A 27,411-nucleotide genomic window follows, 5' to 3' on the forward strand; every position below is an offset into this window, starting at 1 on the left:
TATGCTTTTAAGATGTCCAGCTCTTTACATAACAAGAAAGTGTGTTTTCACTCGCTCAAAATTTGCCTGCCTACACTGAATAATCCCTGATGAAAAAAATCTGATTTATTTTAAAGTGCCAGCGGGCTGCATAAGTGCAACTCCCTGGTTACTTGTTACAAAAAATCAAGATAAAAAGCTACTGGGGGGCAGGGGGGGAAAAACATTCCCAAAAATGCTTTCCATCTTTCTATATCGATTGGTGCACCTGAGAACTCATTTGTAGTTATACTGTGAAGAAAATAAACATATCTTCAGTTCTGCTCATGTGTAGGTATAATGTGAGGAAAATTAGTTTATCCTTAGCTCTGATAATTACACAGAAATAGGTAATGGTAAAGGTTCCCCTTGCACATGTGTGCTAGTCGTTCCTGACTCTAGGGGGTGATGCTCATCTCCATTTCAAAGCCAAAGAGCCAGCGCTGTCCCAAGACGTCTCGGTGGTCATGTGACTGGCATGACTCAATGCCGAAGGTGCACAAAACACTGTCACCTTCCCACCAAAGTAGTCCCTATTTGTCTACTTGCATTTTTATGTGCTTTTGAACTGCTAGGTTGGCAGAAACTGGGACAACAGGAGCTCCCTCCGTTATGTGGTACTAGGGATTCAAACCACCGAGCTTTCTGATTGACAAGCTCAGCATCTTAGACACTGAGCCACCGGGTGCCTTACACAGAAATATGGAACTGTAATTTAATATAATTTTTAATCATCTATTTGACAGACAGAGAGAAACATGAGAGATAGCAATAACACTTAGAGTCTTAGACTTATATACCGCTTCATAGTGCTTTTACAGCCCTGTCTAAGGCGGTTTGCAGAGTCAACCTATTGCCCCCAACAATCTGGGTCCTCATTTTACCCACCTCGGAAGGATGGAAGGCTGAGTCAACCTTGGGGGTCTGGATTTTCATCAATACATGTGGTTCTTGACTTATAAGGACTTCATTTAATGACTGTTCAAACCTACAACGGCACTGAAAAAAGTCATGACCATTTTTTCACACTTATGGCCATTGCAGCATCCTCATGGTCATGTGATTTACATTCGGATGCTTGACAACTGACTCACATTTATGACGGTTGCACAAGTCCCCCTTTTTGCGCACTTCTTTTTTTAATTAAAAAATTTTTTTGTTTTAAATTTTCAAAATAAACACAACACAAAGAATCCTCCTTCTTTACATACTGTAGAAAGTGTATCAGCTGGTTACGAAAAGCTTTCCTGCATCTCTTCCACTGTCGTCACAAAATTCTTATTAACTCAAGTATTTTAAATCAGATATTTTTATACATATTACCATCATCATACCTCCATTTTCATTTGGCTATAATTATTTAAATGCCTTTCATCATAAAATGTACCAAGATTTAAAACCTGACCACATACTGGCATTTCATTTGTTATTTCTAATATCCTCCAATAACACTATATCCTTACGGCCTATTCTGACTAAACATCAATAATATTTATTTATTTATTTATTTTATTGAACTTATTAGTCGCCCCCTCTCCCCACAGGGACTCGGGGCGACGTACAGAGCAATAATCAAGATAGCACCATAAAATCGTGCAGAGGAGGTAAAAATAAGTCCATAAATAAGCATACTTACAAAGTTTAAAACCCCAAAAATATTAAAAACAAAATATTTCCCATTGTAAAATGACCTGGGGTGGCAAGATAGTAACGTTATGCCAGGCCGGCTTGACAAAACAGGTAGGTCTTCAGCTTCATACGGAAGGAGCGAAGATCGGTTGTTGTCCGGATGTCTGGGGGGAGGTCATTCCAAAGGGTAGGGCCCACCACAGAGAAGGCCCTACTCCTGGGCACCGTCCCCAGGCACTCTCTTTAGTAACAAAACTTTCTAATCCTCCTTCCCAAATCACTGTTTACAATTTACATCCAATTTCCTTATGTTGTACCCATACATATATATACATTGTTATCATTATCCCTCCTTCCTTTAACTCTATCCATTATCATAGCATTTCCCCCCTAATAATCAAAACTTAGCTAAATTCAACTTAGTTCTTTTTTATTAACCTTTATATATAACCAAATAATTTCTAATCTTCCTTTCATAGATACCATTCAATATTCATATCCAATTACTACTTGTCATACCAATACTTGTACTTGTATACATTATTATCATTATCAGTTGCTTATTTAACCATATCTATTGTCACTAAATTTCACTAAATTTAACTAGTTTTAGATTATATATTTTCATCTATCAACCTGTATCTTTCCAATAGCAAAATAATCTTATGTCTTCTGCCATTTGTGGTATCAGTCCTCTAATCATCTCCTTAATCAAATTTGCATGGACTCCTCTTTGCAATTCATTGCTTATTGAGTCTCTCATGTAATTTCGATGCCCTTCTTCTATTTCCTTGATCAGCTTATCTTTAATTGTCAGTGGTGTTATCAATGATGTTGCTAATAAAATTTCTCTCTTTAAATCCATAAATTATTTTGTTTTTTCTTCTTCTGTATCTTGCCATCTGGGGTAGAGTTCCCCTCCATTTAATTCCTCTTTCCATATTCCACTCTTTCCATTTCCAGACACAAACCAATCACCATAAATATCAGCGGATTTGATTTCTTTGTGGTCATTTTTCTCTTCAATTTTTAGGACTCTAACCTCCACTTTTTCCACTTGGTAAACATCTCCAACTTCTTCATCATATTTTACTGTTAGATGCTCTAGATTTTCCAACTTCTTCTCCGTCCTCTCAAATGTGTTGATACTTTCTGAATTTCAAACATTATCTTTTGCAAACTTAAAGCTTCTTTCTGCTGTTGAAGTTGTGCCATAATTTCCAGCTGACAAATACTGCTGCTCTGGCTTGAAGGATTTTTACAAAGTTAAACATAAATTCACAGTAAAGATCAGCAGGACGTATTCTTCCCGTTCGCTGTCTCTGCGGGACTGTTTAGGTCTGATTGGACCACCCAGCGATAAAAGTTTCGGCAGCGATCTCAGAGAATTGAGATCGCATGTCTGTCTCGTAGCGACGTTGGCTCCCCCTTCCCCAGCCCTTTTTGTGAACTTCTAACAAGCAAACTCAATGCGGAAACCAGATTTACTTAAGAACCATGTTACGAACTTAACAACTGCAATGATTTGCTTAACAAATGTGACGAGAAAAGTCATAACCTGAGGCAAAACTGACCTAACAAATTTCTCACTTAGCAACGTAAAGTTTGGGGTCGATTCTGGTTGTACGTTGGGGACTACCTGTATCTGCTGGGCACGGTTGGGTTTCAGGGTTTAGTGGTCTAGACAGATGATTTTCTGATGTTTTGCCAGTAACCATGGTAGCATCTTCAAAGACCAAATATTCTGCTACACCGACCACAGGCAACTGAGCAGGGACTGACTGGACTTCTGTATTTGTAGCTAGGACATTTGAAGATGTCCCCAGAGAGATGTTCACTTCATGATATAATAATAATAATAATAATAATAATAATAATAATAATAATAATAATAATAATAATAATAATGTTATTTGATTAGCCGCACCCCTCTCCCGAAGGACTCGGGGCGGCGTACAATCAAGCAGATAAAAATACACATAAGACAAACATATATACAAAAACAGAGACATATACATATGTGCATGGAGGAGGATGGACTTAAGTGAAAGACAGTTAAAAAACACAATTTAAAATCCCCTAATAAAATTATCTGGTTTTGTCTTTGCTGCTTTCCAGATTATGGTACCCAGCAGCCTTGCCCTATGTCCGTGATGGCGAACCTATAGCACACATGCTGGATGTAGCACTCAGAGCCATCTCTCTTGGCACGTGAGCCGTTGCCCATTGCTCTTCCGGATTCTGGTGCACTGGCCAGCTGGTCTTCATGCGTGCAGGAGTGCTGGAAACCGGAAGAGCAGCCGCCCAATGCGCATGCGTGTAGCGTAAAGAAGATCATCCAGTTTCCGGCACGTGCATGCACACCAGTCAGCTGGTCTTCGCACATGCATACGTGCCAGAAACCAGAAGATCAGTTGGCCGGTGTGAACATGCGCACTGGAAACCAGAAGATCATTTTCCCAGTGCACGCATGCACTCCGGGCAGCTGCTCTTCCGGTTTCCAGCACTTGGTGCCAAAAAGGTTTGCCAACACTGCCCTATGTTATAATCTTAAGAAACAGTTTCCCTTTTTTGGAACAGGTGAAATTCGTAGGCTTGTCTTACTCAAGAAAAGATCCAAGCATTCTGTAGAGAGTGATAATTCCACATATCGGTTTAAAGCTGTCAATAAATTGTGCCCTGAAGAATTTCTGAGAAGAGATAAAATAAATTGCTCTGTTGGAATGAGGATTTATGTTAATGAAGGAGAAGGTATTTGATGTTTCTGGCCAAACATCTAATTCATTTCCATATCTTATTTGCAATGTTTGCATTTTAACCTTTTCTTATCATTTATTTTAGGTCAAAGGGATTAAAAGCAAATGAATTGTCTATCATCCCACTATCTTTTCTTGTACTTCCCTAAACCAGAATCTAATAAATATCAGCCATAGTGAAGCATACAAAATATTGCCTAGGATCGAAAGAATCATTTAGGTTGGATTTTATCCCAAAGATGCAAAACATATTTTCTCCCTGGCTTTTGACAGTTGGAGATGAAGCCAGGACAAAAACTAAATTTAACATATATTAAATTTAACAAGAGCTGAGGTGGCACAGTGGTTAGAGTGCAGCACTGCAGGCTACTTCTGCTGATCACTGGCGGCCAGCAGTTTGGAAGATGGAATCTCACCAGGCTCAAGGTTGACTTAGCTTTCCTTCCTTCTAAGGTGGGTAAAATGAGGAGCCACATTGTTGGGGGGCAAGATATTGACTCTGTAAACCACTTAGAGAGGGCTGTAAAGCACTAAGAAGCAGTATATAAGTCTAAGTGCTATTGCTATTGCTATTTAAATGTAAGCTGAATTTATTTTAACTTCAGCTAGTAAAACTGTGGGTACGCAACTCCTTTGTATCTGGGGATTTATGGTTCTGGGTGGGGTAGCAGTGCCCCAGACACAACCAGTCTGTAACTGAGGGGTCATCCTGGATTGATGATTCCTGCTCAAGTAAAATTGGATAACGTTCAATGGCATTGAAGAAGGGTTGGCCTTCATCCTCTTGTGGCTACGTAGAAATTAACTGACAAATATGGGAGTTAAGACAGGGGTGGGATTCAGCCGGTTCAGACCGGTTTGGCTGAACCGGGTGCTAATTTTATATCTGGTTTGCAAAACCAGTAGTTGAAAGGACTGGCTGGCCCCACCCACCCCACCCTGCCCCTCCAAGGAATCTCCATGTGTTTTGGATGCCACCTATGTAAGTGCAGGGCCAACACGGAGGCTCTGGGAGGGTGAAAAACGGTCTTTCCGGAAGTTCCAGAACTCCGGCAGTTTTCACCCTCCTGGAGACTCGAGGAAAGCCCCCAGAGCCTGGGGAGGGTGAAAACTCCCCCCCCCCGCTGTGGTACAGGAGGCTAAGTAGGCTACACCCATCCAGCAATTGGGCAGAGAACCGGTTGCTAAAAGTTTTGAAAACCATCCCTGAGTCTACACATATCAGAGTCAGAGATTTTCAAGTGACACCTTTGATTTCTGTGTAATCCAACCCCTTTGGATTTAGAAATTGCAGCCCCACCTGATGAACTACAGCCTGCAATAGAGAGCAGACCAAATCCATTTTCAGGACCCTGATGCCTCATTCTTAATTCTATGGTTGTGTTGATTGACCTATAGAGAAACCCATGGATAGACACCCTACCTGTTTTCTTAGGTATTTTGTTATAGGTTCACCTTCCACTCTCTGAACATCGGATACACATTGATTTTATTTATGTATTTGTTACTGTGTTTATAGCTGAACTTTGCTTTGAGAGCTCAAGAGGGCTTACAAGAGATTCTTCTTTAATGTTCTTTCAACAACAATCTTATCAGGTGAATTGAGCCGAGGCAGAGAATGTCAAATCCAAAGCTATCAAGTATACACTGTACTCAAATAGGGATTTGAACCTAGACCTTTCCTCGGGATATTTGCTTTCGAAAGTCTGGCACTCATCTGTAAGTGATCACTGGAATTTGGAAACAAAAGTCAAGATTAGCTTTGTAGACAAATCTAATCGATAGACGTAACCCTGGACAGAACTAACGGCTTCTAAGCATTTGGTTACGTTTTTCGTATGTGCAAAATTCTCCATCTAACACCTCTGTTAAATAGCTCGCTGTTTTCCAGCTCTGTGTTGTTCATTTTCACAGTTACAGTCATTGTATCATTGCATGAAGCAAAGTCTATAAGACTTTCATTATTTGGTAGATAGGAGCATAGTGGCTCACGTGGTTAGGACGCTGGCTTGACAAGCCTGCGTTTCAGACCTGCCATGGGCGGAGTGAGTTCTCATCCTTCGTTCCAACTCTTGCCAGGAACATGAAAGGAACCCCCAACTGGGCATTCCCCGGGCCAGTGGTCCCCAAGGCTGTTGTGGCCGCCTACTAGCCAACAGAGCTGGTGGCAGACTCAGACAGTGAGGAGATTGAGGAGGAACAAGGGCCAGTCTTGGAGTCTGGGGAAGGGAACAGTTAAGGAACAAGGGCCAATTTGGGAGTAAAGGCACAGGTGGATGGTGAATCCCCCTCCCCTTAGGGAATAAAGAGGATCAAAAGGGGAGTGAAATTTTGCAGGAGATAATTTGTTCGTTTCATTAGTGTGAAGATTTATTCGCGACTCTCAGAGACTCCTTGCCAAGTATTTTCTTGTACAGCATTGCAAAGATATCGGCCTGGCAGTTCTCCAAGCCTGATAAGGTCTGTGGTTGTAAATTCACCCTTGAAAGACTGTTTACTGGGACGTTGCTGGATGTGAATGAGAGGAATTCACATTAGCTTAATAAAAAGGGGTTTTGTCGGGACAAGGAGTCTGCTTCGTGATTTTGTGAAGTCTAGGTAAGAATAAAGGCCACAGACCGGTGCTGGTCTGCGGCCTGCCAGAAACTGCCCAGTACAAATGAGCAAAGCCCCATCCGTGCACACACAGAATCCAGGCAGTGTATGAAACCACACCCATCCCAGTCTGCAGAAAAACCTACTCCATCTGCCTGGTCCCCAATGGGGTGTCCTTTGCCATGGACAACAGTGATGTCACTGGCTGATCCTTTCAATCCGGAAGCCCCTCGGTGCTTCCAACATGAGTATAATGCGATTAGATAGATGATGCCATTCAGCAATATAATTTCATTGCACGCTGCACTCGTCACTTGTTTTTGAGATGGGTAGTTATATAAATTAGATAAATAAATAAATGTCTCAGAAAAAAAACAAAAGTACAAGTCCCGATTCATGTTCTACATGTTCCATCACTTTTCATAATCATGCCCTCTCCGGGGAAAGATTTCATACAATTTAATCACAAAAGTAAAATGTTTTACTTTTTTCCCCCGAGCAAATGCAGGCAAGTAATATACCTACGGTGTCTCACAGCTTTCATATTTTTCGGAGTATAAGACACACCTTACTCCCCCCACAAAAAGAGCGTGGAAATATTGATACGTCTTATACACTGAATATAGCCATTTTTTGCACCCCAAAGCCCCACCACTGCCTCCCATTTTTGCCTTTGCTCAGCCACCAGAAGCGCTCTGCTGGCTTCAGCAGGGCTGGGGGAAGGCAAAAAAGCCTCTGTTTTTGTGAAAAACGGCCTGTTTTCTGCCCATTTTTTACAAAAATGGGGGCATTTTTGCCTTTCCCCAGCCCTGTTGAAGCCTGCAGAGTGATCCTGGGGGTTGGGGAAGACAAAAACTTTTTTTTCTTACTTACCTCTTCAAAATCTTAGCACATCTTATATACCTGTGTGTCTTGTAGGCTGAAAAATATGGTATAACCTGTGTATAAAATCCAAAACTAGTATTTGTGCCACTGGCACCTGAGCTGACTTAAGCTACAAAATTAAGGCTGCACTTTCAAATCAAATAAAATGCTTCGGAACAATAGATTTTGCATCACTTCATTTCATAATTTAAAATTTTAAGACATTCCTATCAGAGCTAGTGATGTTCTCCAAAATCATGACACCTCAAAGCCCACCCTCTTGTAAATTAGCTGGCAACCCTAAATATTTGGGGGGAATCTTAGAATTTCTTTTCACTTTCCCCTTTTTCGATATTCTCTGAATATTTTTGGTTTTCATTTACCTGTAATCAGGTTGTCCACCAGTGTGGTTGGCATGCAAAAAATCCCCACCAAGACATCGCTGATCGCGAGGTTGAGGATGAAGAAGTTGGTGACTGTTCTCATCTGCCGGTTCTTTAGCACAATGAAGCACACCAACAGGTTGCCAATCATGCACATGAAAAAGATAAAGGCATAGGCAACGATGAGCATGCATGCTACTGGAGAAGAATGTTGATAGTAGGGGGAGAAGGTGGAGTTCCCCTTGTAGGTCTCGCCATGGCTTGTGTTCTTAGAGAATGGTGGGCTGCTTTTGGTGGGATGTGGAATAACACCTGTGGAGGAGAAGGAAGACAGAATAACAGAGTTGGAAGGGGCCTTGGAGGTCTTCTAGTCCAACTCCCTACTCAAACAGGAGACCCTATATACCCGTGATGGCGAACCTACGGCATGCGTGCCAGAAGTGGCATGCAGAGTCATCTCTCTGGGCACGGGAGCCATCAGTCGTTGTTCTTCCGGGTTCCAGCGTGCTAGCCAGCTGGTCTTCCAGTGCGCAGGAACAGCGGAAAACTGAAGAGCAGCCGTCCGGTGCGCATGCGTGCGCTGGGAAGATGATCTTCTGGTTTCCGGCGTGTGCATGCACATCGGCCGCCTGGTCTTCTGGTTTCTTATGCACATGTGTGCACGAAGACCAGGTGGCCAGTGCACATGCATATACTGGAAACCAGAAGATCATCTTCCCGATGTGTGCATGCACACTGGGAAGCTGCTCTCTGGTTTCTGGCACACACGCACACATGCACCCCCCTTTCGGCCCTCAGTGCCGAAAATGTTCACCAACACTGCTATATACCATTCCAGACCAGAAGCTGTCTAGTCTCTTCTTAAAAGTCTCCAGTGATGAAGCACCCACAACTTTTGAAGGTTAAATCGTTCCACTGGTTAATTGTTCTCACTATTAGATGTCTATGGAGATTCTCAGTCATCCAGATCATAGTTATCCCAAAGGTGCTTTTTTAGGGGCAACTGGACTTCCTTGTTTTTCTTTGAAGACATTTAGCTTCTCATCCAAGAAGCTTCTTCAGCTCTGACTGGACGGTGGGGGATGGAAGGATTTATATTCCTTGCAGACAGCTGGTCATTTGCAGATGGACTGCATTTAAAAGACATAGGCCACTCTTACAAAGATAGCAAAGTCCACATTTTGGACACTGGTTTGCGAGAGGGCTCAAAGAGGCCATCTATGTCAAAACTGAACATCTCTCTCTCAACAGAGGGGGGGGAGATATGACATCATCTATCTCCAGGCTACAACACAATTCTTTCAACAGTTCCAAGAAGACTCCAAACCCATTTGCATTACTCAGATGATCCTGACAACACAAACTTCCAGGTGGCCTCAAAGACTCTCTAAAAGAATGCAAATGACCAGCTGTCTGCAAGGAGTATAAATCTTTCCCCACCATCCAGTCAGATTTTGGATGAGAAGTGAAACATCTTCAAAGAAAAACAAGTTGCCTCTTGAAAAAAGCACCTTTGGGTTCTCACTGTTAAGAAATCTCTCCTTCGTTCTAGTTTTCTTCTCCCCTTGATTGGTTTCCATCCATTGTGTCTTGCCTTGCCTTCTGGTGCTTTGCAAAATAGGTTGACCCCCTCCCCTTTTGGTCAGCCTCTCAAATATTGGAACACTGCTATCACGTCGCCCATAGTCCTTCTTTTCACTAGACTACACAAACCCAATTCCTGTAACCCTTCTTGGTATGCTTTAGCCTCCAGCTCCCTCATCACCTTTGTTGCCCAGATTCAAAACCAAAAGAACCACAATCCCTGTAACACAGGGGTGTCCAAACTTGGCAACTTTAAGACTTGTGGACTCCCAGAAGCAGAGCTGGCTGGGGAATTCTGGGAGTTGAAGTCCACAAGTCTTAAAGTTGCCAAGTTTGGACACCCCTGCTGTAACATGATAGTTGAAGTATGAAAGTATGTTATGTGTGTCCTAAATGTTAAGAAGGGCTAGGTTCAAAAAAACAGAAAGGTCCAGCCCTACTTTTAAATAAGTGGAGCAGCCATTTCCCTGATGCAGCCAATAAAACCACCTCTGGGGCTCCAACCTCTCCCTATCTCAGTGCTTGGGGGAGAAAACTGGCTAGAAGGAAAGACCAGACAGAAATATGCCTAATTGTGCTACACACATACACATGTATATCAGTGGTGGGTTCCGGATCCCGTTCCAACCAGTACAGTTGGAACGGGCCCAGTGGCGTCCACATGGACGCGTGCAGTGCGCGCATGCGTCTTACCAAGCCTCTATGACGCTCCAGCTGCTCAGCGGAGTGTCGCGCAGGTGCTGTACGTGCCGTGAGCGTACGTGCTGAAGACTTAAAAGACCGGTAAGGAGCTCGGGCAGGCAGCTGGGACCTCCGGAGCACCATACCGGAACTATATCCAGTGCTCCAGGCAGGCTCCGGTACGCCAGTACTAGGATGTACCGCCTACAACCCACCACTGATGTATATACGTATTTTTCGGAGTATAAGACACTCCGCTACCGGTTGGATGAACCAGTTCGAACCGACTGAATCCCACCTCTACTTGGGGGACATCCCTGACCATCTCAGTGGCCACGGACTGTTTTTCAAGGCAACCAGATAAACTATGGAAAATAAAGCAATTATATTCCAAGCATGAGGTTTTTCTATCCTCTTTTTTTAAGCCCTCTGAAGGAAATGTCAGTTCGTAGCATGTGATATTCTCTTTTAATAATGAATGCCAAGGAAAAGTCGAATTTGTTAATTCAGAGATAGTTTGTAGTTGCTGAAATCCTTGAAATTACCGGCTCTGCATCTAGGCTCTCGATAGCTAAGCAACCCTGAAGTGAAAAGGATTAAACATAATGCCACCTGATTATCAGAAGGAAAAATAATATTTCCACAACATAGGGTCACTTAGAAGGTTAAAGTGCTGTATGTAGAAGAATGACATGTTTGTGAGATAGATGACTATATGAATTGGGTAAATAGATAAACCAATAAAATACCCACCAAAATAGACAGTTGACCCAGGGAACTCCCATAGACTTCAATTAGCCCCAAAGAGACCCTATCGTGCATAGAGGTTAAATTAATTTCATTCACTCATGTTGTAGGAAACCTTTAGAACCAGTCAATCAACTCATTTTGCATAGTTAGTCTAGTGGGGAAAAAATTTGGGGAACCCCCCCCCCTTCTTTAGACTCCAAGGCTTAGCAGCACAGAATATGCCTGCAAAATTCAGTTCTTCCTGAAGTGTGAGCCACACCCATTATCCCCACCAATTCCATTCAATCCAAATGTACATAATTGGCATATCTGATCCCCTTGAATGTCTACATAATTGATGTGTTTTCATCCTTTGCATCCATTTGTCTCAATTTGCATCAACTGCATAATAATATCATTCATGGTTTTACATTGTACACTGTTGTGGCCTGCCAGCAGAGCTGGTGGCAGACTCAGAGGTTGGGGAGGAATATGGACTAGTCCTGGAGTCTTGGGAAGGCTCTGATGAGGCAGAGATGGGGCCAGAGCCGTCCGACAGTTATCAGCTGCCTTCGGAGTCGGAGTTCAGTGGGGCAGAAGAACAGCTGGAGTCTGTTCCCGATGTGCGCATGTGCAGAGCTGCCAGGAGAAGGGAACAGTTAAGGAACAAGGGCTGACTCGGGAGTAAAGGCACAGGTGAATGGTGAATGGCCCCTCCCATAGGGAAGAGGAGCAAAAGTGGAGTGGAGTTTGCAGGAGACCATTTGTTTGTTTCATTAGTGTGAAGATTTGTTCGTGACTCTCAGAGACTCCGTGGCAAGTATTTTCTTGTACAGCGTTGTGAAGATATCGGCCTGGCAGCTCTCCAAGCATGATAAGGTCTGTGGTTGAAAAATTCACCCTTGAAAGACTGGGACTTTGCTGGATGTGAATGAGAGGAATTCACATTAGCTTAATAAAAATGGGGTTTTGTCAGGACAAGGAGTCTGCTTATTGATTTTGTGAATCCTAGGTCAGAACATGCACCTCCTGTTTATGTTCCGTCTGTAATCACCACGTAGATTAAACAACACAAAGGACATAAATTGCCCAGATAGATTTTTAGAACAATGGAACAATTCAGAACAATTGTTATTTCTTTGTTATCAGATTTCGGAACAAGGGAGCAATTCAGAACAATTGGTTATTTGTTCTGTTAGCTGCTTGACAAAATCTCAGTTTGGCCCCTGCATCCGTTGAATGAAGGCCCAAAATTTAAGGTTTCACATGGGATATTACATCAGTTCTGGAGAAATTGTGGGTACAACTCTGTCCACAGAAGGGTGATTTTTTTTTTTAAAAAAATCCAGCTACTGTGAGTGGAGATTGTCAGAACCCGAACTTTTCATTCAGTTAACCATGTTGTGAACGTCAGCATGAAGAGATCACAGTATCAGACCTGGAACTTAGCCAGAACACTTTGTGTAAGCTCAAACAATTTTCATTTTTGTTATTTTCAGCCAGCAGATCAAGAGCCTTTGAAACACCCGCTTAACAAAATGCTATTATTCCAAGGTAGCAGGGTTCTCCTACAAAGGATCATTCATTTACACCATCTCTTATCTGAATTGGAATAAGAATATATTGCTCAGGTGCATGATTAACTCAATCGATCCAAGAATTATTTGTACCCTTGTAGATTTCAGGAGGGCTGGAAAACCTAGTTTTTCCACCTCAAGTATTGGATTAGGATGGGAGTTGAGCTGGGAGGCTGTTTGCTTTGGTTCCTGGGGAGAAGGGTAGTTTTGTTTTTAGATGTGTTTTAGTGAATGTTGTGAGCTGCCTAGAATTGTAATATGAGATAGGTGGTCATATACTCTGTTTCCCTGAAACTAAGACCTATTCTAAAAATAAGCCGTAGCATGTTTTTATATGCATGTGCTTAATATAAGCCCTACACCCAAATTAAGCCCTAAGAGCCTATGCAGTCACCCACCCATTCCATCTTGTTGCTCATGGTGCTACGGCCACAAGGCGAGGCGAGGTAGTATAGCTGTCCCATGTGCCCCGCACTCACTTACCTCAGGGTCCCCGCAGCCAGGCCATCCACCACCCAACACCTGCTTCTCAATAGCAGCCCCAGCAGCCATGTGCATCAGGAGCCCACGTGGCCACCGGCCCACTTCTTCTGCTTGCTCACGGCCACAATGGAGCAGGAGGCCAAGCGGTGTGTCAGTGCCGCAGCCATGAGGGGAGGCAGGTGTCAAGGCTTGGTGGCCTGGCTGCGGGGGCCCTGAGATAAGGCGATGCAGGGCACATGGGGCAACTACATTCCCCACTTCATGGCAGTGGCAGTGGCATGCCACGCAGCCTCCTGCCCCCACTGCAAACAAGCAGAAGTGGGCCTCCTGCACATGGGAGGAAAGAATAAGACACCCCCCCCAAATAAGCCCTAATCCTGATTTTGGGACATAAAAGAAAATGAGACCCAGTCTTATTTTCAGGACCCGGTCTTATTTTCAGGGAAACACGGGTATGTGCTGTAAATATATAAATAAATAAAATTATCATCACAGGTTGACCAACATGTGGCCCATCCCAGATTCACGTATGCTTAGAGAAGACAGGAGAGGAGAGCAAAGGAAAGCAATAAGCCAGATCTCAGGGTAAAGCAGACAATAGCCAGCCCCTCCCTAGCTGGGAAATAAATAGTAGGGGTTTTGGAAGTGGCCAGTTGTGGCAGGCAACAGTTCATTTTCCAGTGTACATCAATCACGTCATATTCCTTTTCCAGAACCAGGTTTGCTGAAACTAATTGCTCTGTATTTGAAGTGCCAACAGAATCTCCCTGCTGGGAAATAATAGAGAGTGAATTTGCCTCAGCTGATGTGAACAGGGACTACTTCTGCTTGGCTAATCCTTGAAAGAACTTTTTATCTTGTGTTCTCATGCGAACAGAGACTGCTTCAGGCCCTGTTTTAGAAGGGGAAAAGATTTTCATTTGTGACTACTTACTTTTGGCTTTGTTGATCCAGTGGGAACAAAGACTGCCCTGATCTAAATTAAAAAAAGAGTTTGTGTTACTTGTGAGTAGGTGGATTCTCTTTGCTTGCAAAGGCTGGGTCAGAACACAACCTTCTTCATGTCCACAGATCCAGAACTAGTGAAAGAATCCACTGCATAAATACTACACAACACAACAGGGGTGGGTTCCGGCTGGCACTACTGCTGGTTCGCTCGTGTGCGCGCTTGATGTGCACTGTGCACCCATGCACAGCGCAATTAAAATTGTTCTGCACATGCACAGAACTGAAAAACAAGATGGTGGCGCCAACAGTTCCAGCAACCCAGGCCGCCAAACCACTACTGGTTCGTCCGAACTGGTCCAAACTGGTAGGAACTCACCACTGCAACACACCCAACAGCCAAATAAAACTAAGGTCGAAATACCAAGCATTATGCATGCCATCATCCTCTGCCGCACTATTTAGTTTCAATTGGATGGACAAATATACCAACAAATCAGAGGGACATCCATGGGATCACTGCTCATAGGACTCATGACAGAGGCTGTAATGTAGTGTCAAAACAGCACTCCCATGGATACAGCCAAACGTATGGATCTGTTATGTAGACAACCTCTTCATCATAATAAGGAACAACTAGCAAAAAAGGCCTGAAACCAGGGGTGAAATCCAGCAGGTTCTGGAGAACCGGTAGCGGAAATTTTGAGTAGTTCGGAGAACCAGCAAATGCCACCTCTGGCTGGCCCCAGAGTGGGGTGGGGATGGAGATTTTACGGTATCCTTACCGTAAAATGCCATGGCCACCAAGCCGCGCTACGCCCACCAAGCCGTGCTACGCCCACCAAGCCGCGCTACGCCCACAAGCCACGTCCACAGAACCGGTAGTAAAAAAAATTAAATTTCACCACTGCCTGAAACGATCACCTTTGGAGAAATAAAAATCACAAGGGAAGAAGAAAAGCACAATGTTGGATGTATGCCTTGTATTGACTACTAGATAATCTCATCAGCACAGGACACAATGGCAAATGGAAACCCAAGTCTACCAGAAAGTAACCTGTAGTATCCTAGATAACACATATTGGTTTATCAAAATACAAAATAAAAAAACATACGAAGGAAAATAAAGATAATGGAGAGAGAGGGAGAAGAGAGAAAAGAAAAAAAAGGGTGTCAACTCATTTTGGTACAGTAGAATAAGATAGTAACATAAAACTTCAACTTTTTACTTTTATTTAATGATATATATTACCGATTTCTATAACATCGAACATATCTAATTGGCAAAACCCAAAGTCAGCAACTTATAGTATCCTAGTGCTCCTTATTACCAAAGTAATAACTCAACCTCTCACAAGAGGCGCTATATATGAATGTAACTCAGAGAAGCACAAACACACTGCGGCAAACTGGAACCAGAGGAAGCAGACTATTTACGCAACATCTTGGATACCAACACAATTTTATCAAAAAAGTGCCTCACAACGCAACCAGTACAATGTGTGAAAAGGATAACATGTACATACTTCAAAAACATCTCAGAAACAACCAATAGATTGCTAGAACCACACAGCATCATTGTAGCACACAAACCAACTAAAGCTCTCCAAAATATTTTAAGCAAGCAAAATGACCCAGTAGCCCAAGAAGAAGAAAAAACAGGGTTCATGGAGAAATATACAGCGGAAGGTCTGCAACAGCCACAGATAGAAGACTACAGAACACATCCAAAAACTGCTTTCAGAAGACAATGATGAAAACTCCTTAATTTCACAACACATGGACAGATTCAGCCACAGTTTGAACTAGGAATCTATTAGTAAATTAGACTAAGCCAAATCCAAAAATACTAGATAATTCATGGAAGTTTGACATTTAGACAAATCAGCCATCAATAGACATGTAGAGATAAATCACATTTCCCCACCATTCAAAGGAGACAATAAGAAAACCTAACAAGGAAACAAAAAGACTACAACATAGCCTCTCTAGCAGCAACACTCAGATAAGCAGGGATCAGCACCAGACAAACCATTAAGCAAAAGCAGTATTAATCTAATCAAGGAATTGCCAATGAGGATTTAAGCAGTTCAATTCTGACATTGGTTTCCCAATATTTTCTTGGATCTTGGTTGAGAATAAATAAATCAAGATGTATTAAGGATTTCCTTGCAGCTCCTTTTTTGTGCTATATTTGAAGATTTGAAGATGTAATGAGATTTGACCGCAGCTGTTCCCATCTCTCAGATAGGATGCTTCGACACTGTAGTTGTGCAAAGAGACTTTAAAAAGACGTCAGCCATAATCAGCCAGATCACGTCTGGAGATGGGACTTTTTTTTCCAGTCAAGGAATATATATATAAATATATCTTAATTGAGCCCGGAGTAGGAACAAAGAAAGCAGCAGCTTTCTGCAGAGGAGTTACCAGAGAGAAATGTGAGTCATCTTTTTGTCCCAAAAACCAGGACGTGTGAAATGCATCCCCCCTAGAACAGAAAATATGTGCTGAGCTAAAAGGAGGAAGAGAGTGGGCTTCTCTACAAGACGTCCTATGAAAGCATTGAGGTCCTCTAGAAACTACAAGCTAGTTGTAGGGCTTTAATGCAAATCCCTCATCTTATCTTTGGCCTGTATGAATAGCCTACCATTGCAGAAAACAAAATTGTGGGTTACTCAGTACGCTAGACTAGAGTAAAAGGAGATTCGGTATACTAGACTGAACTGTAAGGTGCTTGGGTCATTTATAGTTATTGTGGGAATTTGACTATTGTGTCAACATGCTATGTGAAGGAGGACATCCAACCTTTAAAAAGGTTTATTTATTTGGGTATAACAGTTATGTGAACATAGGAATTATGGGGAGTTACTGTAAAGGTAGAGGGACGCGGTGGCTCAGTGGCTAAGATGCTGAGCTTGTCGATCAGAAAGGTTGGCAGTTCAGCGGTTCAAATCCCTAGCACCACATAACGGAGTGAGCTCCCGTTACTCATCTCAGCTTCTGCTAACGTAGCAGTTCCAAAGCATGTAAAAATGCAAATAGAAAAATAGGAACCATCTTTGGTGGGAAAGTAACAGTGTTCCATTCACCTTCGGCATTTAGTCATGCCGGCCACATGACCACGGAGATGTCTTCGGACAGCGCTGGCTCTTTGGCTTTGAAACAGAGATGAGGACCGCCCCCTAGAGTCGGGAATAACTAGCATATATGTACAAGGGGAACTTTTACCTTTCATGTAAAGGTGGAAGTTTTCCGTGGACTATGGGCTGAAAATTGTTCCCACAGGCCACAGGCGATGATGCCATCAGAAGGATAGAGAAATTAGTGAGAGGAGAAGGTGCAATAACAGTGTGTGCCATTTTAAAATATGGCAACAAAAATCTCTCTGAAAATATGCACAAATTGGATCAGTGGTGGCAAAATGGGTTGGCAGCATGATTTGGGTCCGATTTGGGGAATTTGCTGAAAATTTGATTCTGACACCAAATGCTAGCAGTGCAATTTCAAACACCGCCATAGCATGTTTGATTGCCACCTCTTGGTTAGCAAGTATTTTGAGTCTTCATATCCTTCTTGGAAAACTGAAATCCCAAAAAGAGCTGGCACCTTTGAAACTCTCTCAACTTGAGAAAAAAGCTATAGGAACATCTAAAACCAGGGGACGTAGGAGCCATTTGGATATCCCAAGCAAGATCAAATATTTATTTTAAAAGAAAAATTAACTTAATGGATGCATGTTCTTCATGAAGGTGGAAAGATTAAGCACTGAAGTGGATGAGGCAAGAATATCATTTCTCAGGCTTGACAGAGCCATTATATAAACAGTGAGAAGATTGGGAAACCCCTATTTCAAGATTGAGAAGAGAGTAGCCAAAATTCCATTGACACCAAAAGACAGGAGGAAAATGTCTTGCATTTACAGTCTGGAGTAGATATACACATAAGAGCTTGATTTTTTGTGCATGAATTCCCTAGGGAGACAGACTTAGTATCTGGTCTATAATAAAATTGTTATCTGTGTGCTTGTGTTATTAGCAAACCCCTGAGTATGAAATTAAGAATCTAAAGAGTCAAGATTTATTGTCCAGAAGATGACAAGGAACACATAGATCATCATGTAGATAGGAAGGGAGATGCTACACACACATACACGCACTCACGCCCGCACAAAAGCAGGTTACTCATTGTTCCCAAATGATACCTTTTATCCTGTTTATAAGCACAAGCCAAAAGGGTTTAGTTTTATGGAGTCGTCCAAAAATATGGCTGCGATAGGAGCAAACAATTTTATTGCCTCTAGCCATGCAAAAAGAAAACACCTGGGAAAGAGAAATATTTGATCCTCACCCCATCCACCCACCCCATTAATTTCAAAAGGACTTAGATCGTGCAGTGGTTCAATTCTAGGACAGCTACGTGATGAAACTCCATGGATGGACAACCAGAATGGATTGCCATAGTTTTACATTTTGGAACTTCTCAGATTTTATACTTATGTTCTAATTAATAAAATGTACATGGAATGGACTTTCTTTCCCCCTTTTCCATTTCCTGCAACAGGTGTTGGAAGGGTGCTAGAGGGACAGCAGATAGTTTTAGCAGATGTTCCTAGGGAATGCTTTAAGCTGTATGCCTCAAATAACCCAAGAATACAATACTTCCAAGTTTACCCTGGAATGGCATGTGCCAAGAGCAACCTAATCAGCCCTGGAAAGTGTAGGAATGAGAAATTGCATAAAATGCCGTAATTTAATTTAAATTTAAATAGGTGGGAGAAACATGTAGATTTCTCAAGCATCCAGAATGTATACATTCCAAAACCAAAATAAGACAAACACAAGTGGATTCTTTTCACTTATACTCTCTCCGTCTCTCTCCAACAATAAAGCATATTCTCCACATGGGAAAAACCAAATGTAAGAAAGAAGTTATTTGGGATTGCTGCCGGATCTTGGGTAACTCGTTGATTTTACAGCTTTTGAAATAGCCACTTGAGAAAACAAAATGCCAAGATTTTAGCAGGCTTTGAAACAAACTATAAACAGACCAGGTTTCCCAAGAAAAGAAGAACAACCTGAGGCCCTTACCTTCCTCGTTTTCCATGCTGTGGTTAATTCGCAGCTTCTTCTCCAATGGTATCGGTTGAACCGATGGTTCAGCAGTGACTTGAGGGCTGCTCCATGCTTCCTTTTTAGAGGCTTACTCCCTCTTTACACAGAGGCAAGAAAACTGGGTTATTTCTATGCAGTAAAGCTAGCCTGAAACTATCCCCACAGTTCTTCTCAGAACTGCGGATGGCTTGCTGAGATACCTGCTTCCTTCTACACTTCTATTTTCCCCCTAAACTGACCTTTGGGGTTCCAGCATGAATAAAAACGGCGTGCCTCTTTTCCCTTTCTGTTTCAAGAGCAGGTGGTTGGCAAGCAGCACTTGGTTAGAGGCAGCTGAAGTCCTCAGTTAGAACTGCAGGGGAAGAGATAAAGAGATTTTTCAATTTACTTCCCTCCCCGGTTTAAAAGGAGAGCGGGAAACATCCTTGCATGCCCAGGGATGCGTTTTGGACAGGGTCCTGTTGAAATCCCCGTCAGCCCCACAACCTCAGGGCAATGGGTCAAGGATGGGTCTCTTCTATATCTCCCACCTCCTTCAACCCCAAGTTGCTGGTATTTTATCCACAGCAAAGCAGCAGGAGAGAAATCTCAGCTGCCTGGTGCTTGAAGCACAGCCAGCTAACTACCTCTGCTCAGTCGGCTATCTTGTCCTCCTGAGCCTCCGAGTCTCTCTCCTCTGGCTTCTCGCTCAGCCAGGAGGCAAAGCTTGTCAGACTGAGTCAGTCGCCACGAAGGAAAAGGGGAAGACAAGGATGGCCTGAAAAGGAGGAGGGGGTGCACCTCCCCCCCCACTACCATGGTTACGACACTTGGTGACTGATCAGGCAAGTTGCAAATAAATAATCTTCCTCCCACCCCCCCTGCCTAAGAATGTTCATTTATCAAATGGACCATGTGAAGAATTTTCAAGGCAGAGTGTATATAGTATGACAAAAAAAGTCTGATCTAATCCTTGCTCCTGAAGGTTTGGATGGTTTGGATGACTGTGACTTATTATCCACAGTTTCATATATCATGTTAGTCTTTCTAATTATCTATGATTTGAGAACTTTTGATCTCTCCTATCACCTAAAGCAGTGGTGGCGAACCTATGGCATGTGCACCAGAGGTGGCACTCAAAGCCCTCTCCGTGGGCACGCATTCTGTCGCCCCAGCCCAGCTCCATCGCATTTATCCCACAGGAGGTAGACAGGGGGGAGGGGAAAAGAGGGAGGAAGGGAGGAAGGGAAAGAGAGAGGGAGGGAGGGAGAGAGAGGGAGGGAGGGAAAGAGAGAGGGGGGGAAGAGAAAGGGAGGGGAAAAGAGGGAGGAAGGGAGGAAGGGAAAGAGAGAGGGAGGGAGGGAGGGAGAGAGAGAGGGTGGAAAAGAGAAAGGGAGGGGAAAAGAGGGAGGAAGGGAAAGAGAGAGGGAGGGAGAGAGAGGGAGGGAGGGAAAGAGAGAGGGGGAAAGAGAAAGGGAGGGGAAGAGAGGGAGAGAGGGAGGGAGGGAAAGAGAGAGGGGGGAAAGAGAGAGGGAGGGAAAGAGAGAGAGGGGGAAAAGAGAAAGGGAGGGGAAGAGAGAGAGAGAGGGAGGGAGGGAAAGAGAGAGAGGGGGAAAGAGAGAGGGAGGGAAAGAGAGAGAGGGAGGTCGCCCTGCTTGACAGTTCGCGTATAAATAGTTGTCAAGCAGGGCGAGGGGCTGAACTCTGTATATAGTTATTCTAGTTGCTGTTCCGTTGCAATAAAAGCTGTTCTACTTACCTCAGCCATTCCACGTCTCTTCAATCAGTCCAGTCTTCAATAGTTCTCACAATCGGCTTCATTTTCTTTTTATACTGAGTACAGGTACTGTATTTTTCGGAGTATAAGATGCACCCTTTTCTCCTCAAAAAAGAGGGTGAAAATCTGGGTGCGTCTTATACACTGAATACAGCATTTTTGGCCTATTGAAATCCCAGCCTCTTTGCAAAAATGGACGTACAGGGGGTTTGGGAGGCTTGCAAAATGCTCCCGAAGGCTGGGGAGGGCCGTTTTTGCTCGTTTTTGGCGCCCAGCCCCCAGGAGCGCTCTACAAGCCTCCCAAAACCTTTGCATGCACTTTTTTTGGTGCAAAAATCAGCCCATTTTTGTGAAAAGTGGTCCATTTTTTGCTTGTTCCCCCCCCCCCCAGTTCCCAGGAGCACTCTAAGAGCCTCCCAAAGCTCTGCATGCACTTTTTGGGGGGCAAAAAAACGAGGCGTGCAGAGGGTTTTGGAGGCTTGCAGAGTGCAAAAACTTTATTTTAAATTTACCTCTTCAAAATGATGGTGCGTCTTATACTCTGAAAAATATGGTGTACCTCAAGTTACGAGCACAATTGAGCCCCTGTTGCTAACGTCTGTTGCTGTTGCTAACGTCTGTTGAACGTCTGTTGCTAAGCGAGACAGTGGTTAAGAAGCAAATTTTGCCCCATTTTATGACCTTTCTCCCCACAGTTCTTAAGTGAATCACTGCAGCTGTTAAGGAACAAATCATTAAGTGAATGCGGCTTCCCCATTGACTTTGTTTGTCAGAAGGTTGCGAAAGGAGATCGCATAAATATGAAGCAGTTGTCACATATCTGAATTTTGATCACGTGGCCGTGGTGAAAAATGGTCACAAGTCACTTTTTTCAATGTTGCCGTAACTTTGAACATCACTAAACGAATGGTTTTAAGCCAAGAGCTGCCTGTAGAGGATTAAGGGTGTTTATGAGTGGGTCACCTCCTGAATGTTACAACTTATACCCATCAGTGGTGGTTTCCTACTGGTTTGGACTGGTTTGACTGAACCAGTACTGGGTCATTGAAAGCAGCAGCAACCTAGGCCTGCCACACCCCCGAACCAGTTCCCCCCTTGATGCCGACGCTGCCATCTTGTTTTTCAGTTCTGCGCACGTACAGAATAATTTCCCTTGCACTGCGCCCAGGCTCTATTTTGTCCTACGTACGGACATTTTTTGAGCAAAGCGTATGTGTGGAAGGCTGGGCGCATGCACGGGCGGTCGTGTGTGAGCAAAGCGTGTGCTTGCGTGCATGCGCACAGACACATAGACACTTGCGAACCGGTAGGGAAGTGAAAACCACCCCTGATGTGCCCCTATGGAGGACAGCCCCGCCGAGCATTTTCTCAAGCTCCAGAAAAAGGTCCACGGTCCTCAAGAGGCCACTGTTCAGCTTTAGAAACATCCCATTCAATTGGAGACAGCCTGACCAACTCTGTAGCCACCTGCTATTTAAATTCAAGGGGTTGTATGTTTTAAGAAAATACATGACATTTTAAAGAAAACTAGTCTGGAAAGGTTGCTATTTATTACTTGTTCTCTCGCCAAGTTTGTCACCTGTGGTACAAGCGGACAATGGCCTTTTCTTTGCCTTTCTCTTTCAGTCTCCACTTTCTCTTTTTTTCTGGGTTGTTTTTTTCCCCCTTGCCTTACCCACTGTGAAATTGCAAATCCTTTGATGCAAGAGCACATTTTTTGACATTCTTTGAAGCTTGATGCAGAGTACTGCTGTCACAGTGAAACATCGAACAAGCAGAGCCTTCATTCAATATTGCTTAATGGGGTATTGTCCAGGAAGGTTAACTCTGCATTATTTCTGGAAGCTCAAATGCACTGACTGTATTTCTGGATATTTCAATACCTTTAGGCTCCTAGACCTCTCTCTATATAAAACTTTCAATGTATGTATCTATCATGTGTGTGTGTGTGTGTGTGTGTGTGTGTGTGTGTGTTGTATTTGTGCTGATAAATAAATAAAGGGAGACTAGTAAAGATCTATTTCAAGCTATTTAGCTCTCATCAGCTAGCCATACCCTTACTGGGATTCGAACCAGGGCTGTATTACATATTAGGCAGTTGTATTAGCCACTAAGCCACAGGCTCTCCTCCTTATCAGCTGAGCCAGGGAAATAGGTATGTATTTGTGTTACAACCCCTGGTGTGCCCAAATATGGGAGGGAGCTCACTACTCCCCCTTTCTGTCCTTCGGCTCATTACAGAAGACCATCCAGGCAGAAAACCATATTTTTATTTTTAATGTTGCCTTTTTATATGTAATAAATCATTCGGATGAGAAGCTGGATTGGACAAGATGCATTGACTATATTCAAAATAAATACCGGACTAAAAAAATTCAGTTAGCTTATGAATGAAGGCATAACGGACATTACAATTTATTCAAAGCTAGTTTAATAAAGGGGGAGTTAAAGCACAAGTATAGTAATAAGTTAAAATTAGTTAGCTTATCTTAGTGTATGGTTGTTAAATGTTTATACCCTGTACTTTGCTCTGGGAGCTTGGGGGGAGGGAGGGTGAGAAGAGGGAAGGGGTGATAATTGTAAAATTTATTGAAAATTTTAATAAAAAAAGAAAGGGGGAGTAGTGAGCTCCCTCCCATATTTGGGCATACCAGGGGTTGTAACACAAATACACACACACACACACACACACACACACACACAAACGTAATAAGTACCATATTTTTCAGAGTATAAGACGTCCCTGAGTATAAGGCACACATTAGTTTTTGGGGAGGAAAACAAGAAAAAAAATCTGCCTCTGCCTGCCAGCATCCATCGGTATTTATATGGTTAGCATCCTTGCAGCAAACAGCAAACAATCTGGTCAGTTTCAGCATGGGTGGATTGACCTCCCAGAATATTGCCAATTAGCTGTTCCAGGCTGTGGGGATTGCCACAGCCCATCGCCGCTTCCGCGCGTTGCATTTTCGGCCTCTGGGCATCGTGTTTTTGGCCTGTTCCAGGTGGTAGGGATTGCTGCCGCTGCTGCCGATCCCCGCTGCCTAGAATCAGCTGAAAATGTGATGCGCAGAGACCATAAACAGGGTGTGCGGAGGCCAAAAACGTGACACGTGGAGGCCTAAAAAACAATGTGCAGAGGCAGCAATCAGTGCCGATAGGCTGTGGCAATCCCCATAGCCTGGAATGAGTCTAAATGGAGGCTGACAATGCGATGCGTGGAGGCCGAAAAGGGCTGAAGGGTGGGGGCCAGCGGGTGGCCGGGACTTTGGCAACATTCACTGTATAAGACGCACAGACATTTCCACTCACTTTAGGGTGGGGGGGAAGTGCATCTTATACTCTGAAAAATACCATAAATAAATAAAATAAAGCCACAAGTATTAGACTCTTAAAATGGGTCCTAATTATGTCTCCTGTGGTAAGGTGCAAAGAACCAAGAACATGAAAATACTTCTGAATAGTTTCTTTATTGTTGTTCACCTATAGACAGAATGTTGACAGACTAAAGCAATTATCAGCATAGTTATAAACTGTGAATTGCTAGGGAGGATCCGCCTTTGCCCTCTTCCTACTCATTGGATATTCCAAACTTCACTCTTTGCCCTTTGAGAAAGAGCCCCTCCCTTTTGCAACTCCAAACTAAAAGCTAAGAAGATCCTAGAATGAAGGAGAAAGTTCCTGGCAGTCAGAACAATTAACCAGTGGAATGGCTTGCCTTCATGAAGTTGGTGGGTCACTGGGAGTTTTTAAGAGGAGATTTTACAGGCATTTGTCTGAAATGGAATAGGAGCTTTCAGTGGTGGGGTTCAATTTTTTTTACTATCGGTTCTGCGGGCATGGCTTGGTGAGCTTGGTGTGGCTTGATGGCCGTGGTTTGGTGGATGTGGCAGGGGAAGGATACTGCAAAATCCCTATTCCCTCCTGATCAGCTGGGACTCAGGAGGCAGAGCAGAGGTGGTATTCAGCGGGTTCTGACCAGTTCTAGAGAACCGGTAGCGGAAATTCTGAAAAGTTTGGAGAACCGCTAAATACCACCTCTGCCTGGCCCTGCCCCCATCTATTCTCTGCCTCCCGAGTCCCAGCTGATTGGGAGGGAATGGGGATTTTGCAGTAACCTTCCCCTGCCACACCCATCAAGCCATACCACGCGCACCAAGCCACACCCACAGAACCGGCAGTAAAATTCTTTGAATCACACCACTGAGGCAGAAAATAGATGGGGGCGGGGCCAGTCACAGGTGCTATTTACCAGTTCTCCGAACTACTCAAAATTTCCACTACCGGTTCTCCAGAACTGGTTAGAACCTGCTGAATACCATCTCTGGAGCTTTTGCTTGTGCAGGAGGTTGGACTGGAAGATCTCCAGGATCTCTTCCAACTCAGTTATTCTGTTAAACATTCTACTTCATCCTTTTTTCTCTACACAAGGCAGTCTGTAATTATAAAGCAGGAATTGTATACTGTTTAATTCACAGTTGTTTCTAAGATGTGCTCTCACTCCTTTCTCGTGCCAACACATGCCCACAGAAAGGGTAACCAATTTCCTACATAGGCGCTGCTTCCAAATTGATGGTTTTTCCAATTAATTATAGGGGAGAGCTGTGCTTTGTGCTTCTCATTGATGCACAGGAAATTACCTCTGCAAAGATTAGCAATGTTCGGATCCCCTACCTTCAGCAAACCCATGCCAAACATTTCCATTTTTTTAGATGCAGATGCAGCATTAAGATAACATAATAGAAGTGGGAAGAGCCACATTTTAGCCTCCTCTTTGGACTGGCAACCAGCTGGGTCGTTATTTCCACCTCAGCTCTAATCAGTATCATGCTCTCTGACATGCCAATTGATTAATGTTCATAGACACCCACAGCAGGGTCCCGTCATGTTTTGCTAAGCTTTCCATTGTTAAGAGGTGAGCATAGAGCAAAACCTCTTTCCACAGAAGCCATTTCACAGAAGGAGCGGGGAAATGCGGACAGGTCAAGCGTTGAGGATCTTCGGCTGTTTGGAACAGCAAAGCAGTTGAATCCAAAAAGACCATCGATTCTTTTTCAAAGAATGACTGTTTCTGCTTTCCCGCCCTCCCTCTCTAGTTTTGTATGGCACAGAATTTCTTGTATGATGACATTTTGACGGATTACAATATCTCTTGGAGGCTACTTGAATTTTATTTACTTTCTTTATCGTGTTTTAATTGTTTTTATGTCTATGGAGATTCTAAGTCAGTGATGGCAAACCTTTTGCCGAAAAGGGAGCCCACGTGTGCTCGTCAGGGCCACAACCCGGAAGAGGAGCAGCCCAGGGGGCATGTGCATGCTGGAAACTGGAAGAGCAGCTCTTCTGGTTTCTGGCATGGCTGCATGCGTGAAGACTGGATGATCATCACATGTGCATGAGCACCAGAAGCCTGGAAGATGAACGGGCGATGCCACACATGTCAAGTGACATGGCTCCACATGCCACTTTGGGCACATGTGCCATATGTTCGCCATCACAGTTCTAAGGTCATGTTTGTCTCAAAAGGCAACTGGAGTTTGTTTTTCCTTTTGCGTCTCATCCAAGATGCTTCTTCAGTTCTGACTGAATGGTGCAAGAATGAAGGATCTATATTTTCTGCAGTCATCTGGTCATTAGTACTCTTTCTGAGAGTGGCTGAGGCCACTTGGAAGTTGATCTGTGACCTCAAGGTCCCCTGAATAGTGCAAATGGGGGTGGAAACTTCATGGACCTGCACAGATAAATACAATTTTCAATTTCTCTCTATATATTGTACAGATATAATATCTATAATATAGATATGACATTATTCTCACTATACAATACAAGTATTATATATAATACAAATAACAATACATATTATATATAATATGCATTATTTTATTTATTTGTAATATAGGTTGTGAGATATTAAAACCCAATTTTTATGCTCACAATTCAATCGACAAGTCTGGTTCACAATTCAAAAGTTTTTATTGCGGTTGCAAGCGCGGCCTCCAAGACCCTTCCCATTGGCTTGAGTACAAGGAGCGCCCAGATAGATTTCCAGTAATACAATTTATACGTTTTTCTACTCATCATACATACATTAAGAAGCCCTTCCCACTTCCCATCTCCCCAATCGGTATTTCAATGTCAAAGGAATTTTAGCAAGTCATCCGGTACTTACTGCTTATTTGTGCTTAAATTTACAATCAAGAAAAACAGCGCCCAAGAGTCTCACACCTTTGTGTTACATTTTACACTTTATATAAAAGAGTAACTTATTATTTCCTTCAAATCCACCCTTTTTCTTTTCTA

General features: G+C 43.2%; 1 protein-coding gene across 3 annotated transcripts in view; it reads right to left on the bottom strand.

The window, feature by feature from the left end:
• The window catches only part of NPFFR1 (neuropeptide FF receptor 1), a 34,935-nt gene extending 14,805 nt beyond the window's left edge, over positions 1-20,130 (bottom strand). Inside the window, exons 1-4 of one of the 3 annotated variants that reach the window (XM_081955838.1) lie at positions 19,982-20,130; positions 19,556-19,707; positions 19,332-19,452; positions 8,246-8,557 (exon numbers count right to left, since the gene is read on the bottom strand). In XM_081955838.1, the coding sequence (XP_081811964.1) occupies positions 8,246-8,557; positions 19,332-19,347 (328 nt within the window). In that variant the 5' untranslated portion in view covers positions 19,348-19,452; positions 19,556-19,707; positions 19,982-20,130. Of the gene's footprint in view, positions 1-8,245; positions 8,558-19,331; positions 19,708-19,885; positions 19,960-19,981 lie in introns of those variants that run through there. The other 2 variants (XM_081955836.1, XM_081955837.1) reach the window with 2 other exon arrangements.
• Positions 20,131-27,411: the final 7,281 nt, after the last annotated feature.

Source organism: Natrix helvetica (assembly GCF_964273705.1).
Source record: "Natrix helvetica genome assembly, chromosome: 5".
NCBI classification, from domain to species: domain Eukaryota; kingdom Metazoa; phylum Chordata; class Lepidosauria; order Squamata; family Natricidae; genus Natrix; species Natrix helvetica.